The sequence below is a fragment of the Asterias rubens genome, chromosome 21, assembly GCF_902459465.1.
Source record: "Asterias rubens chromosome 21, eAstRub1.3, whole genome shotgun sequence".
NCBI lineage: Eukaryota > Metazoa > Echinodermata > Asteroidea > Forcipulatida > Asteriidae > Asterias > Asterias rubens.
The window spans coordinates 7,824,530-7,840,390 of record NC_047082.1 but is presented as its reverse complement, the minus strand read 5'-3'; the positions used below and the strand labels follow the sequence as shown (position 1 = coordinate 7,840,390).

At 38.5% G+C, this 15,861-nt stretch overlaps 1 protein-coding gene across 4 annotated transcripts in view; it reads right to left on the bottom strand.

Annotated features, from left to right (window-relative positions):
* Positions 1-15,861, bottom strand: part of LOC117304342 (nucleolar protein 4-like) — a 41,648-nt gene that overhangs the window by 11,156 nt on the left and 14,631 nt on the right. Inside the window, exons 1-5 of one of the 4 annotated variants that reach the window (XM_033788736.1) lie at positions 9,980-10,146; positions 7,749-7,896; positions 4,406-4,668; positions 3,521-3,712; positions 628-846 (exon numbers count right to left, since the gene is read on the bottom strand). In XM_033788736.1, coding sequence (XP_033644627.1) covers positions 628-846; positions 3,521-3,712; positions 4,406-4,668; positions 7,749-7,896; positions 9,980-10,081 — 924 coding nt within the window. In that variant the 5' untranslated portion in view covers positions 10,082-10,146. Of the gene's footprint in view, positions 1-627; positions 847-3,520; positions 3,713-4,405; positions 4,669-7,748; positions 7,897-9,979; positions 10,147-15,861 lie in introns of those variants that run through there. The other 3 variants (XM_033788737.1, XM_033788739.1, XM_033788738.1) reach the window with 3 other exon arrangements.

The following is a 15,861-nucleotide window of genomic DNA, read 5'->3' as shown; positions in this document are numbered from 1 at the left end:
ATTGTCGGGTAATCTATTTAAGATAAAACAACCAATTCAGACTTCCTTGATAAGTGTTTGTCAGAGTGAATGTTTTTCCGAGTGAATGTTTTAGGATGTTATGAATTAAACCTTCATCCTGAGGCAGCCATCTTGTTTTGTCTTCTCATCCAAACCAGTGTAAACCAAACCGAGGCTGCAAGGTCAGATGTAACTCAAAGACAGAGATGTTTACGGCATGATCAATTTCAAGAAATAAAATACAAAACAAATTAATAAAAACTTCATTCCTAAGCGCATCTTTCAGACATGATAATTTGCCCTCAAGTGGGACATTTGTTGACAATAGAATAACCTTCATGCGCACATGGTTAAGGTTTTTTATGATTTTTCAAGGCTATATTTTAACATTTGCCCTGATTTATCTCTAAGGGTAAACAAAAATCGGAAACCAGATTGAAGTAGGAAGAATGTCATGCCCAAGTTTTAACTTGGGTTTGAAATTCAGCTCCCCAAAGTCCTGCAGTGTCGGTAACCACACATGATAACCACAGACAGGGAAACACAAGGACTACAATTCCACCGACAGCATACCACAAAGACACCATGCAGACATTTAGAAAGAGAGAAAAGATCGGGTCTTATTACGTTTTGGTTGCGTACCGAGTCTAGCCCATTCTGGTCACGATGTCTCTTCATACGACGACACGACTTGAGGTAGGTGCGGATGCGTTTACGCGCCCTCTCGTGGAACTCCGGGAACTGTCGGTAACACGCCTCAATAATGGCTTGGATCTTCTCTTTGGGCTGCTTGGAGATGGGGACCATGCGGTCAAGATTCTCATCAATGAAAAGACGAACAAACATCTGGAAGAGACAAAATAAAATCACTCAGAATTCTTTTATATTTATATTTATACATATATTTTTTGTAAAGAGCAATTTTTTGACCCACTCGCCACCCATCACAAATTTTTATTTTTAAATACCAAATGGCTCCATAATATAATCTACACACTGAAGAACAAAGTAACGCCTCAAATGAACCGGATATTTTAAGTCAAAGGTCAAAAACATCAGTGGTTTTCGGGTAGCTTTTCCTGGGTTTAACAAACCATGTTGCAGTTCGAACAGGAATTAAATTGACGGGCTTGGCCAGCCAGGTAATTTTCTTCTTTTTTTATTTAAATTTTAAATTTTTTAAACTGAGTTTAGATTTTCAGTTTATTTCTTTTTGACCCACCCACAATTAAAAAAAAAAAAAAAGGTTTGTTTTCTAACAGATATTCTGAATGGTCCTTAGATGTAAATTTTAAGGATGTGCACGTGGTCACTACGCTGCGAAAATTGTTTTCCTGGTATTTTTTAGTTTTTGAGGCACCTGTTCTTCTGCTTCTATTATTATTTCACTGGTTGCAGGTGGTCTGTTTTCTAATGTTAATTAAATATTATCTATTTGTGTGTTAGTGTTTATTGTAAATTCTGAACTGTAGGATATTTTAAAACATGGTAATGGTGGACTTTATTTATTCAATTTTGTTGATAATTTTAGCTTTTGCTTCTTTTGTTATGCTCATTGAGTAATCTATGATTCACAGTGCCCTTAATAAATGCTGCTTTTTATCTCTATTATATTAGTTAACTTGTAAGTAACTGCTCATGTCATTTTAATTAAAAGAACTAACAAAAAAATCATATTTTTGTCAAGTTTTAAGAGCAAATAACCAAAGAACAGCATTTTCAACCATTTTCTGTAAAGAAGTGAAATTTATCAACGCATGCTTGGAATTACACAGAAGCCACAGCCCTCCCATACCCTGGTCTTGGCCTTGGTGACCTTTCCTATAAATGTAAAGATCTTCCAATGGAAGTACCCTTTGCAAATTGAAAATGACCATGCCCTCTCAGATCAAAGGTGAAATTCCAGACCTTTCAATGCACATGTTTTTTAAACAAAGGTGATCGTTTTTATTTTGACTTTTAAGGAAATATTGATGCATGAGTCATAGTATATTTATTTTGGCTGGGTTGGTGAAATGAAGTATAGTTTGACGTTACTTTCATTGAGGATTCTGGTCATTGGCATACCATCTGGAGACAATGAAGACCAGGAAATTTGAGTTACATTCCATCGTAAAGTTGGGATAGTAACCATAATCTGTTTTTCAGCAACTTCTCGTCAAATTTGTGGACTTTTGAGTTTGACTACAACTGTCTCAACAACGACAAACGTAGGATCACTGGGTGATTTATAAACAACTTCTGTGAAATAGCTTGATGCTGATGTTTATCTCATTGCCATTTTCTCATCAAAATTTGATGGAAGATCAGAACTACATCAAGCATGAATAGGTGAGCAGACTTATACTCAAGGAAGCTAGAACATTGATATCCAGAAGGAGAAGAGAAAATTCAGTCCAGTCTAGTTTCCAATTTATAAACACCCTACAATCAGGCAGTGAATCAAATAACATGATCATTTTTTTGGAGAAAACACCAAAAATGTCTTACATTTTAAAAGTGAATTTGTGTTAGTTGATTTTAGTTGAGATCTGTGTATGTGCAAAGCACAATTCATCCTTCGATTAAAAACAGTGTCATCTAATTATCTTTTGAAATCGCTTTTACATATTGGATTATTTCCTATGATATCTTTATTTTCTCTAAGTAGACAACATTCCAAGTCTTTTACAGTAATTGTTTTTTTTTTCATGTCATGCTTATAAGATAATTGTTGGAATTAAGAAAATGTAAGAGGGATGGTTTGCCTTCAGTAGTTGAATACTTTATATGGTTTACATATTAACTTCAATACAATCCATCTAAACTCTACATGCCTTCATCATAATAAAGACATCATTGTAAAGAATGTTACATATCAACATCAACAACGCGATGTTAACCTTTCAACTTTTGAAAGTTTCGCCATTCGTTGATTTTTTCCCCTGAAAAGCAAATCAACATCTTAATCTTAATTCAAATCCCCAATGTGTGAATGCCAAGAGGTTGCTGATCTTCCGTGAAATTCTCTTCAAGCGCACAAGTCTGATTAAACCATAACAAGGTGCTACTTTATAGGGCACATGATTGGAACTACAGCTCCGCCAATCCTTTTGAAAAACAAATACTGAAATTTTGATATACAACCGGGGGTGTGATAAAGCACTTTTACAAAAAACTTTGTGTTTTGCCCATTTGGTAATTATTAACAAATGTGGTGTGACATGGTTGAATAACTACAGCACTCGAAGCCAACTCAATACTGTTTTGTGTTGTTTGTGTCCTCAGGGAACAAGAACTCAGAGTTATTAGAAAATATTATTTTCTTACGTTTGTCTTCATTTTGTCTATTTTTAAAATTTATATGTTTAACTCTTCATAATATTATGAAGGCACAGCTCAATTCAGCCTCCTTAAGGCTCTGGAGCTTTTGTTTTTCAAGTCAACCAAGCAATAAATAAATCATGGGGGGAGGGGAGTTGATTAGTTTCAACATCTGAGAAGAAATTTGAACAATTAAGAAAGTGGCAGGTATTCTTACATTAAACGCTTTGAGTCTCTCTGGGTCAACTCCGGGCGTGGTCTCGTTGAGTTTATCACTATCGTCATCCCCGTCGTCATCGTCATCGTCATCCTTTGTCACGGAGAGATCCTCGGGTGTGTCCCTCGCTCCTTCCGGTGGCTGGTGAACCGACGTTCCAACCAGGGAGTAGTTGTAACCGTTGGACGAGGTCTGGATTTGGTTTAGGAAGGGGAGGGGGGCAACAGGAAAAGATGGGGTGAATTTGATTTAGAGACCCGTCTAGTGATGTGAGTAAACGTTGCAGGCGATAGTAATGATAAGTAATAAGAACCAGGTGTTGTTGCAGGGGGTTGGGATGATGCAGTAGGAGGGGGGGGGGGGGGGGGGGGCACACAATGCCACGACTCATCATTTGAAAGGATTCATCAATCGAGGTAAATTATGCAGTAACTCAATCAGGGTATGCAGTCTCGTACGTCCTCCAAATGAGGTGTTATATGTTGACTGATTGTACTTTGCATGTTCCTTTTTCTGTCTTTTTTTAACTGTGTATAACAAGTTTCATACCTGTGCACTTTTTTAAAAGGTTGGTCGTAGGGTTTTGTCGGATAAACAAACCCGGAATGTTTGGCTGATTATACTGTCAACTATTTTCGATCAAATTTGTTGACCAAAACAAACCCCAGATGGCGATCATTGCAATATTATACCTCGAGTGATGGAATCTTAACAGTGAAGCACAAAATCACAACAGCACAAAATACAAGTGAAGGCACCAAATAAAATAAAGCAGAGCACTGTATGGGGTATTTTGTTTTGCAGCGGTGTCGTGAACATCCAGTAGCAAAGCTAGCCGAACACATTTACAGCACATCAATGAAAAATGGCGATTGACAGACTCACTGTGTATCGCTGCGTGTCATAACCACCACCGCTGTTGCTGTACCCTTTGACCTCTGAACTATAACCTCTCTCATCTTCTTCATCATCTTCAACCTCCTCCGCCTGTGATTTGTCCTGATTTATTTCAGGGGGTTCCCGCCCTAGAGCCGAGTGGGTGCTGTTCTCTGTCATTACCTGAGTATCGGTTTCATGTGGCGTTTTCCTTAACACTTCCTCTGGTTTGGGCGACCCCTGTCTTGTGTTGTTTGTTGACGTTTCTTCTGCTGCAATTGACCACAAATAATTTTGTTACAATATTTTATGTAACTGTTGAAAAGGAATAAACCAGATGGTTTTATCAATTTTAACACTTTATTTTTATTTATTTATTTGGTTATTTCATTTTATAACAAAATGTACATGTATACAACGACCATAGTATTTTAACAATAATACGAATGTAAATAGGCCTTATATTAAAATGCAATTTTAAAACACTAGGCCTTCATAAATAAATAAAACTAAATTAATAAATTCAATATAAAAGATTTCAGATAAAAATATACAAATAAGTAAAAAAAGCTCAGTACAATAACACAAAAACATTGTTTGAATACGGATATTGTCTCATTGTGCCTAATCCTTGCTCTCTGATGTAACGTGTCTGCAAAGAGACTTATTCATCTGTCAGAAGAAAAAAACATTTTTTCATTTTTGATATTTCAGACAGGGTAGCCTTGTCAGGGTTATCCCTAAGGGTCATAAAGACAGACAGTATAAATCATTAGAAAATAGAAGGAAAAAAAGCAATAAGAGAATCCATCAATAAAAACGGAAAACTGTGTGTCAAAACAAATAAAATATCTGACAAGAAGAAAAATTACAATTTATGTTAAACACACCTGGAGTTTAGAAACTCACCCCATATTTGAATTATTTCAAATGGTTCATTACTTGACTCCAAAAGAAGTGAATGGGTTACACTGTTACATTAAAGACACTGGACACGTTTGGTAACTGTAGAATTACTCAAAGACCAGTTTATTAGTGTGTCCCAACATGCACAATAACCAATCTATGAACATTTGGGCTCAATTGGTCATTGAATTTGCAAGAGAATACTGAAAGAAAAAACGCCCTTGTTGCATTACGTTGTGTGCTTATAGGTGCATAATATAAGGCTTTAGCTGAAGTCTTTGAGTTAGAAATTACCTCTTTCTCAAAAACTACATTACTTCAGAGGGAGCCGTTTCTCTGAATGTTTTATACTACTAAAAATAGCTCTCCATTGCTTGTTACCAAGTAAGTTTTTATGCTAACAAGTGTTGAGTAATTACAAATAGTGTTGAGAGCCGTACAAGCATGAACTGAACATTTCTTGATTTCTCAACTGATCATTTGAGTTTCTTTAAGATAGATATCACTAGACTGGAGTCAAATGAGCCACAGGAGGTAAATATTGCAGACACGGGACCATCCTTAGAACGATGTGTAGATTAAGTAAACGATAAAACCATAAGGCCAGACTGTGGATCCTGGCGGCACACAGTTGATGACCACAGGCCAGGGATGTGATTGAAAATTGAAAACTAAATAAAGAGCATAATCTCAGGTTGAATCTTGAGCCGTCTGGCATAATAAGTTTACACTAGTTTTCTGTGGATTAAAGGTGGGGATTGGAACCCTCAGTAAAAAGTCATGTTTGGTTGTTCACCTGGTGCCCGATAGTTTAAAGGTAGGGTTAGAGATCGTTTTTTTTTTATCTATAGGCAGAATTACAGGCCTGATACTTCACGGAGGCAATGAAGGCGATTGCCTCTGTGCCCCCTGGTCATTGCCTTGGTGCCCTTGGAATGCTGCAGTAGAAATTTACAATATTTCCTCATAGGGTGCCTTTTACAAAGAAAGAAATGCCTTGGTGCTCTTGCCCTTTCAAAGCGAAGCATACAGGCCTGGAATTATAAAGCTACACTAAAAGTCACATGGGATTGTTTCAGTTTAGCACAGTGTCTACTTGTTAAGAAGACAGCAAACAACTGTATTTTCACAAGACGTCAAATCCATCCATGTTTAGAGAGGTGACAGCAGGTACCAACCACATCTCTGGCTGCATCATTCGTGAATGGATACCAATAGTTTGTCTAAAAACAAATTCTAGTCGAGTTGTCTTTGTTTACACAAAAATGTATTTTCCATTATTCGATGGAGATACCATTTAAGATTTTTTAAATAACCTTATATGAATTTAAAAGAAATGGTTGTTCCTCCTTAATTTAGGAGTCTACGATTCATCTCACAAAGTGTGATGATTTTACCCTTGATATAATTTTTGTTGTGAGTTGCAAAAGTGAAGACAAAAAACCCGTCAGTTTATCAGAGACACCCGCCTCATTGATGTAGACACAGGATGAATTACAAATTACATAAATTATTCTTGCCTCGACAAACGTACAACCCAGACGGTATCAGAAGAGGAAAAATGACACCCATCACACAGGACAAACATTATACAGAGGGTCATGCTTGATAAGACCATGTTAGCCAAATATTAAAAGTGAACGTTCATCCCCGACTCCCCATCCCCCCCCCCTTCCTCATCTCCAAAGGAAAAAAAAGGAATTATATCGGACTACAGGAAATGAAAACATTGACTGGCTTTGAAAAGCAGTGCCATGAAAGTTCACGCTGAGATAGACCGGCAAGTACATCTTTGCAAATACCGGGACCATGGGTTTGAGTGGGATTATATTTCAGAATCGTAGATATCCTGTGAGGCCGATGATAGGTTAAGATACTGTGGCCAATCCCAGAGGGGTTAAAGATCGGCTGAGAATTTGCATACAGCTTCCTCTGTAGGATTTATGTTGTAAAGCTGCAAGGACACACGGTGTTGGGGCAGGTTCGCATGTAAAGGATCTTTCTGGGAATTATTACTTTGATCTGGGTCGTTCTCCCACCTTCCTGTGAGATGTAAGAACTTGATTTAGGATAAACACCTTTGGAAGTTTTTAAAAAGGGACTTCCCATTAAGGTTTCGGCCAGGATTTGGTGAAAGGGTAAAAATGTGCTAAAAAAAACACAAACAAAAACTGGATGTCCAAATTTAATTATGTTTGAAGCTTTGCTTGGTGCAGATAATAAGAATTACTACAAATATAAATAGTAGACTTGCAGGAACAACCATATGTATCATCTCATTTGAGGGAATGTGTTGGCTCTGAAAAGAGCTGGTGTGGTCTTGACATTTCAAACAGTATCGTCTTCAGAATGGTGTCCAATTTGTTCACTTACAATACATTTACATGTCAATATCAACAGTCCACCTTCAAACTATGCGATAATTGTGGACTTAATTAATACCTACCTTTTTTTAGGTCTAATGGCTGTGGTGTTACTCTGTCACTCTCTGTTCTCGTCATTGTTTCTTCGGTTATTGGGGCGTGGATCGTTGGTTCGGAGGCGTAGCTCGGCTCCGAGGCTTCTGTGTCTGCACTTGACAACGATGCGTCGTCCTAGAAAACAAAACAAGTTGACAAATATTACAGACTATTAAAATACATGTTAGGCTTAATTGACAACTACTAGGCCCTATACGCGCAATTTCATACGCCAACTGGAAAACCCCTTTATGATTTCAAAACTGTTTGTAACTACAAAATAAAAACGATCAGAACAAAAGAAAGAACAGATCAACAGAGCCTCGAGGATAGAAAGAAGCTGGGTAGTCATTTTGGGGAATACCCTTTGAGTTCATGTGCAATACTGTCAGTATTTAATCAACGTTGGTTAATAAATGACATTGTGAAACTCTTTCCACTTCACATCAAAGTACTGGGTAACTGTAATTGTGTTAAAGTAGTGTTGAATTGAAAGTGGACAATTTCCACGAATCCTGATTTTGAGTTTTCAGAAAACTTTGCCGCCACTTTCTTATCTTGACTTAAACCTTTAACCAGAACTTAAGTCAGGTGTACTAAACTGGCTGGCTAAGATAGATAGTTCAACAATCCAAGGCATTTTTGCAGGCATTGAACTTTGCTCTTGAAGGGATGTAGCACTATCCCTTTGGTTAGGTGCATCTATTATGGGAAATTGAAAAGGAGGAAAATTGAACAGGAACCTTGCACAGGGCACACAGCAAAAGCACAGGGCCTTATATCATAAAGCTGTTCCAATTTTTTTGCTAAGCAAAAATTGAGTTAGGCACCAGTCACAAAAATGCAAACTGAATGTAGTTTTGGATGGTAACCTGTTTATGTTAAGCCATACTTTTCTGTGCTTAGCAAGTTTGTTTGCTGAGGATATTGAGCATGGGCTCCAGGGCAATTGATGTGGGCGCTGTGGGTCATTTAGAGGCCTGCAGTGACATGACTGTATGACAGTCATAACATTGAATCAATCACAGATTGACTACAATGGTAGCACAAATCATTGCCCCAATTAAACCCATTTCCTTAATGAGTGTCGTCTTTCAGCAAGTCCAATTACATGGTTTAGTAACAAACTCTTTACTAATTCAGTTGTTTTTAATTGCCTACTCTAATCAATCACAATTCATCATCCTGGATTTAGACTGTCTTTCTCTTTTTCACTGACTCACAATAATGTGTTTGATTCCCTCCTCCTATTTTTAGTGATTTCAATGGAAAAATAACAAAACAAATTGGCAAAAAAGGACAGAGAAATGGCCTTCTGATGCGACCCCGAATTGAGTATAACAGCTGCGTTTGCATAATGGATCCAGGGCCAAAATGCAAAATGAGGAACTGTTATCAATTCTTTAAAAAATTACATATTCCTAATTTATTTCCAGCTTACATTAAGTTATCGGGGATGATTGGTATTCAAATACACGTCCAGTAATGCGACTGTAGATTTGGACCGTGGTATAGGCCTAGCAAGACAAGAGTTCGCCTAGCCCCCCTGTGTGGCCAACTCTTGTGAGAGACAACCATTGAGAGCATGGAGCGATTTTGATTGTGGCAATTTGACTTTGTCATGTTTGTGTTTATTTTATTAACAAACATGGTTTAAAACAAGGTTAATTTCATTTCACAGTTTTAATTTCAGTTTCGAAATACAACAAGTTAATAAATAGGTTGCGGTTCACCATGTTCATGGTTTCACGCGTGCGCCACAGTCACCAGTCGCAGTGCGGTAATCTTCACTTATGAAGCAGGTAGTAATAAAAAGAAGAAGAAAAATACAACAAGTTAATTAATAAAATTAAAAAAATTATACGCTGAATTTGAACTCTCCTTGTCACTAGTTAGTATGACCAAAGGTAACCGTGACTTTGAAAGTGAATGAAAGTGAAATGAGAGAAAGGTCAGTGACTCATCAGATGATAGAAATTTAATTTTCTACACTAGAATTGAAACCATTCTCAATCTCTTGACTTCAGTCTATAAAATAAAATCTAACTTTTAGTAGTAAAAGTTAAAAGTTTTACTAGCCCCAGCCCAGTTGAGTTATTTGTGTTGTGTAGCTTGGTCTGAATTCTTTCAGTTTCATTGTCTTGGTAATTACTAATTGGCCACAGCCCACACACGTTTCTCTCGCGAAATGGTTGAATGATAAAACCTTTAATCTTACACTTCTCGAATCATCACCGTCCGTATCACACGCCAATTGCAATGCCAAAAGCGCCAACATGTTCCTTCTTCTCAAAGTTAAAGTTGAACACAGCATCGTCATAAAGGCGAAATCTACAGCCGTCCCGTACGGACGAGTACGATTTTACCTGTGTCCAAAAACAAACATGGCCGACAAGTTCGAACAAGACTCGCCTCCGACTTGTGATTAGACAAAATCACAAACAACAATCCCATACGACACCAATCAAAACTTTCGACCAATCAAAGCTACTGAACGATCCCTATCTCTTATTACCAGTCCTCCCCCAACACATTTTAATAGAGGGCGCTCTTGATTTTTTGCAACACCTGCAAGTGAGTTTTTTTTGCATCTTTTTCTTTTTCTGTGACATCTCGCTCGCGCTCGGTTATGAAAGGTTTTAATATTCATACATTCACAAAATAAATCACTATTTTTAAATTCAGTAAAAAGGAAGAACAAATCCTAGCGTCTCCTTCCCTTTTGCATATGGAAATGCAATGAAGGCATAAATCCACAATATTGTCTCTACACTGTGTGGATATCGGATTATACTCAAGTCGCCTTGGTCGATGGAAGGTTGAAGAGACGTTTCACCGTATATTTCATTCCCAAATGGCAGGTTTTTTTCTCTTTTCTTTGCTACTATAGGCCTACTATCGTCCGCCAGGCTCTGTATTCGATTTGCACTTGTACCCCGCGGGTTTGTGTTACGTGCTTTACGTTGTTGGAGTTGTTATAATATTCAGGTTTTGCTACTGTGTTATAAAAACAAGCAATGCCCTGTCCGGTCCTTCACCTATGCCTGGATTTAGAGGGTTTGGATCCGGACGGGGGAGATTTTCCAGCGGCCAGCTGCAGAAGGTTTTTAAAATAAATTTTACCCAGGGAGATTTAACCGGTCATAGGAAGACATTCTTCTGAGGTATAATAATTCTGGCTTGAATAATTGTATATTTTGAGGGGTTTCCTGTTATTGAGACCTTTTTAAAAAAATTCTAGAAGTAGTATCTAGTTTGTGAGGAGGGGATGCATAGGCCCTGATGTTTTACTGAAGGGGTGTTTTATTTTTTCATCACTTTCTTCGTTTGGTATGGGATGGCTGAGAGGTAAAAGGTTGATGATTGATTATAAATAGTAGGTATGAGCAAATGAAATTGAGAATAGAAATTATTCTTTATTTTGTTTTTAACAAATCGATTATTATGATGAATTAAAGCAAGTTTATTTAGAAAAATGTTAAAACACAATATTTTAATATTTTGAAGTAAGGTTTTTTTGTTTGATATTTTAAAATTAAAAATCAGTTTCATTTATGATTTTTGTTTTAACTTCCCGACTGATCCCGAATAAAATACAACATCTACCAAAATAGATTGATATTTCATGTCTTTTCGGCTCCCCACATGACAAGGGCGTATATAAATTCAAATGAGGTAATTAAATCGACAACATTGTTTCACTTAATTCGGATTCAGAATTTTGTAAAAATCAACAGAATTCATCGCGATAGGGGTTACCTTTTCACCATAGGTGACATTATTACACAGAAATATCACAGCTCCCGTTATAACACAGCTCCATAAAGACACGCGATTCCAAATAACCTACTTTCTACGTCGTTTTCGCCCGTCATTCCGTGCCGATATCCCCCACTGAAAATAGTCAAGAGATATGAGTTGACCTTCGTCCCCTGGGCGCTCATCCAAAAAGGCGATATCACTGGCTGTTTTTGTCGCCCCTAAATTACGCATACAGGGGGGTAATAACGAGGTTGTAAGTTTGAGCAATGATGACGATCGCAGTGCGCAGTCTGAACATGGTCCATTGTTCCTCCATGTGTGTGTAGAGGTGGATTGCTATAAATATTTAGACGAAAGGGAAATACGCAATCCGCCATCACATCCACCCCCCCAACCGACCTTTTGTTTTGAAACAAAAAGGCCGAAAAGTGTCCGTGGTGAACAGCTTGACGTGATATGTATATAATGCGTAGTGGCCTTAAAATGACATACAGCCTCGTCGACATTTTCAGATAATGATTTCGTTCAGTTCAACCCAGTATTCCCACGTCTTGTCAATTTCCCTGTACTAGTGACGTACTTTTCCACTCAGCATTTTTGCAAAGTGATTAGAACAAAGATATTTTTATCTTAAAACAAACTGGCTTTTAGATGACAAAATGTGAACAATATTATTTGTTTAATGCTCACAATATTGTTCACAATAAAATAATGTGAACAAATTGAATTGAATTTTCTAAATTGCTGGCAGTTGTTTGTAAAAGTCGCGATGAATTCTGATGAATTTTAAAAACAAAAAATACAATTCGTCACTGAACCCGATTTAAGTTGAACCAAATGTTTTTTTGTCGATTTAATTACCTCATTTGAATGTGTAGATTTTATTCCTGATATCACACGGGTTCCAGATGGTCCATTGTTTAGACTTCCCACAGTCCCCCTTATGGTCAAAGGTTTGTTCCAATCAAGTCATCAAAATGCTGATTCAGTATTGGTAGGTATAGTGAGAGATAGATAATAGTTTAGAAAGTGTTTTGTTACCAACTCACTGGTGATAAATTCTGTTTGTATATACATTAAAACCGTATGGTTTCAGGTTGAATGGCGATTCGCTTGAATAGCCAGGCTAACTCTATACAACCAAGGCATACAATAAAATAATACTGAAGGCTGGCTTCGATAATGATACCCACACATACACATTCGACTTGTTATCATATGGTATCGCCATTAATTAAAAATTTCATTTTCCAAATTGGAAAAAGGACCGATTACACTGCTGACTGGCAAATCGCTTCCAGGAGCTTGCCAGACCTATTCATCGACGCCAAACCCATTTTCTTGGCAGCATACCATAGGCCGTCCAACCATGGACCAACCCCCCTGTCTGCAACCGGGATGTATCCTGATGAAAAGTACGGGCCAATAATCCCAACCAGGACACGCTCGCACGCACTCCACGCGACCCCTCTCTCATGACTGTGTTACGAGTAAGAGAGATGAAGCGAGTAGGGCCCTGGCAAGGGGAAAAACAAACCAGCGGGCCATACTTCCTTGAAGCCCTCTCAGAGAGGCAGACCCATAATGGGGGAGCAAGCAGTCAGCCAGCCGGTAAGCGCGGCCCACGCCTGGCCCCTAGCCTTGGGAACACATGCACGACAAAAATGTGGCCCCGGCCCTTGCTACACAATCTTGCGGTCGCGTGGCGGGGCACAAGACCCGGGCCATATATGGCGGCGCGCAATGTGACATGGGGTGCACATTTTTGTTCCCGGGTCCCCTTTGACCGTGCCACCACGGAGCATTTTAACTGGCACGGTGTATAAAATGTGTGGGTGACGAAGTATACCCCGGGATGGCTCAGAAAAAAAACATTTGGCAATTGATAAATAGGTTCACGTCATCTTGGAATGTTGAGACCCCCAGCCTTGGATATTGCCTTCATAACGGGCAGTATTTACATAATTGGCAATAGGATTTAACAGCATATTATGTATCTCATTTCTTGTTGAGAATAATATTATGCAATAATATATCACACAAGTAGTATTGCTTCTTTATGGTTCCATTTAATCATCCTATTATTTTGTGCATGCACAAACAACAGCAACAGCTAACATTTAAACAGTATTTTATTTGTTTCAGCTTGATCTACCAAACTTTTAAAACTAACTTATAATTATCGTCAGCCAAATCGAGAACCAAGCTTAACCCGCATATAGTCCAAAGTACTTTTTTTCATGCGACGATTTCTAGGGCGACCCGCATTTTTAAAGCAGACTGAATATTAATTGTTTTGCCATAGGCAATAGTGTTGTTATTTTGAAGAAAACAAAAATACTAGGACTTAAATTAGTGGGTCAGTCTGCCAAGGCCGATGTTTATTTACCCCCCCCCCCTTTATTTCTTTGTTGGTTTGTTTGCATTTGTATGTTATGTGACTTTTGTTCAAAATGCTGGGGCGTGTTGTTTCGCCAGCTCGGCTCATCGTGGAGGGGGAAGGGGGGGTATCAACTAGGGTGCCTGAGCCCCCGCCCCCAGGCATGCTAGTGAGTTTGTTCTTATACAGCTCGGCTCATCGTGGAGGGGGAAGGGGGGGGGGTATCAACTAGGGTGCCTGAGCCCCCGCCCCAGGCATGCTTGTGAGTTTGTTCTTATAACGCTTAGCAATCCATTTAAATCTGACGGATTTGGGTCAAGAATTGCTGTAAAAATTTTGCTGTTTTGAAATTTTTGGAAACAAAACAAACAATCATGTTTTGGGGTTTTTTTTTTTTTAATAAAATTTTGTAGACAAAATGTTGAATTCGGTCACAATATTAGGTTGACACTTGAATGTTTTGCTAATATTCGGCCGTCCATAATGCCAACCAGCGCGGTTTGTTTATCAACAATAGAAATGTCTATCATTTGTTCACTTCTAGTCTGGTGCTTGGAACAAACAACACTTTAACCACGTACTCGGCACTAGGCACCAAACAAGATAAATCGACCCTTATAATGAAGGTAATTACTCAACAAATTATTTATCACAAAAACTTACTTCGTAAAGAGCACTGGAAAGCTGTTGATAAATATAAAATAATATTAAAATGACCCCAGTATTCTCACTTGGAATACCCAAACATTATGCACAGAACAAACCTGTGCAAGTTTGGCTCAAACTTCTTTCTCTAAAACTACACCACTTCACAGGGGGTCGTTTCTTACAATGTTTTATGACATCTCGCCTGCGCTCTTCTTACCAAGTAAGTTTGGTCTTTAACTTGTGAAGTAATTACCAAACGCATACACTGCCTGTAAACTGATGTAAATGTTTACTCTTTATCATTGATAAAGTAAGTTAGAACATGAACAACATCCACTGACAGTATTTACGAATTGACTCAAGACTACGGAACTTTTCACCTGTAACGGAGAAGTCCAACATGGGGCCAGCGACATGGGGGACCACAGCGACTGTTTCCCACACATCCACCCTAGTATCAGAGAGGAGTGAAACACTTCGTGGAGATACCAGAGACTCACCTCACTAAGTTTAATAGCAGTGTGGATTGATTTCATCTGAACAGCCATAAACGTCACCAACTGTTTCCAAAACTCTTCTGTATTAGCTGCCATGACTTGATTCTTACATTCAAACCGTAATCTCTCGAAGACACACTTATATTGACGACCTTTTCGTTAAAAATGTACCACTACACTCCCAACTCTCAGGACAACAATCAAATATTGTTGATTGTTGTACTTTGTGGACCTATTATAGCCATGGTCCACCCATGGGGGGTAGAATGCCACCAAAGCTCAAGAAAACCATGGTGGAACCAACACCCAATACGTTACGGGTCAAATCACGAGCATAAAGGGGTCTGAAGAAATACATTCCTCAAAAGGGGAAGTTGATACCATAGTTACGTAAGACTTTCTCCCGTATTGGGTGCAGTTGCTAAGGGAACGAAACTGACAACGAACAGAATGGGACGCTAGAACAACGTTAAGGAGAACAGTTTTGAACAAAGGGGGGGGGGGGGGGCTACGTAGTGACATTGACACAGTAAACAATTAGCCTTTTTTGATAAATGGTGGACACTATGGAGTGCACTGGTTTGGTTCGGTTGTTTAGACAGATTTACCCAAATCCAATGGCGTCATCATCATACTGTGTCCACCATATCTCTTGATGGGAAGATCATCCAAACAAACAAATACTCTGACCGAATCTAGTCATATCGTCATGACACGTCAGAGTGACGTCATGTGAGACTCGAGTGCGATACTCACATAAGCAATGATAACATTTACCCCCCGAAAGCCCCAAAGTATACGACACATCACTAT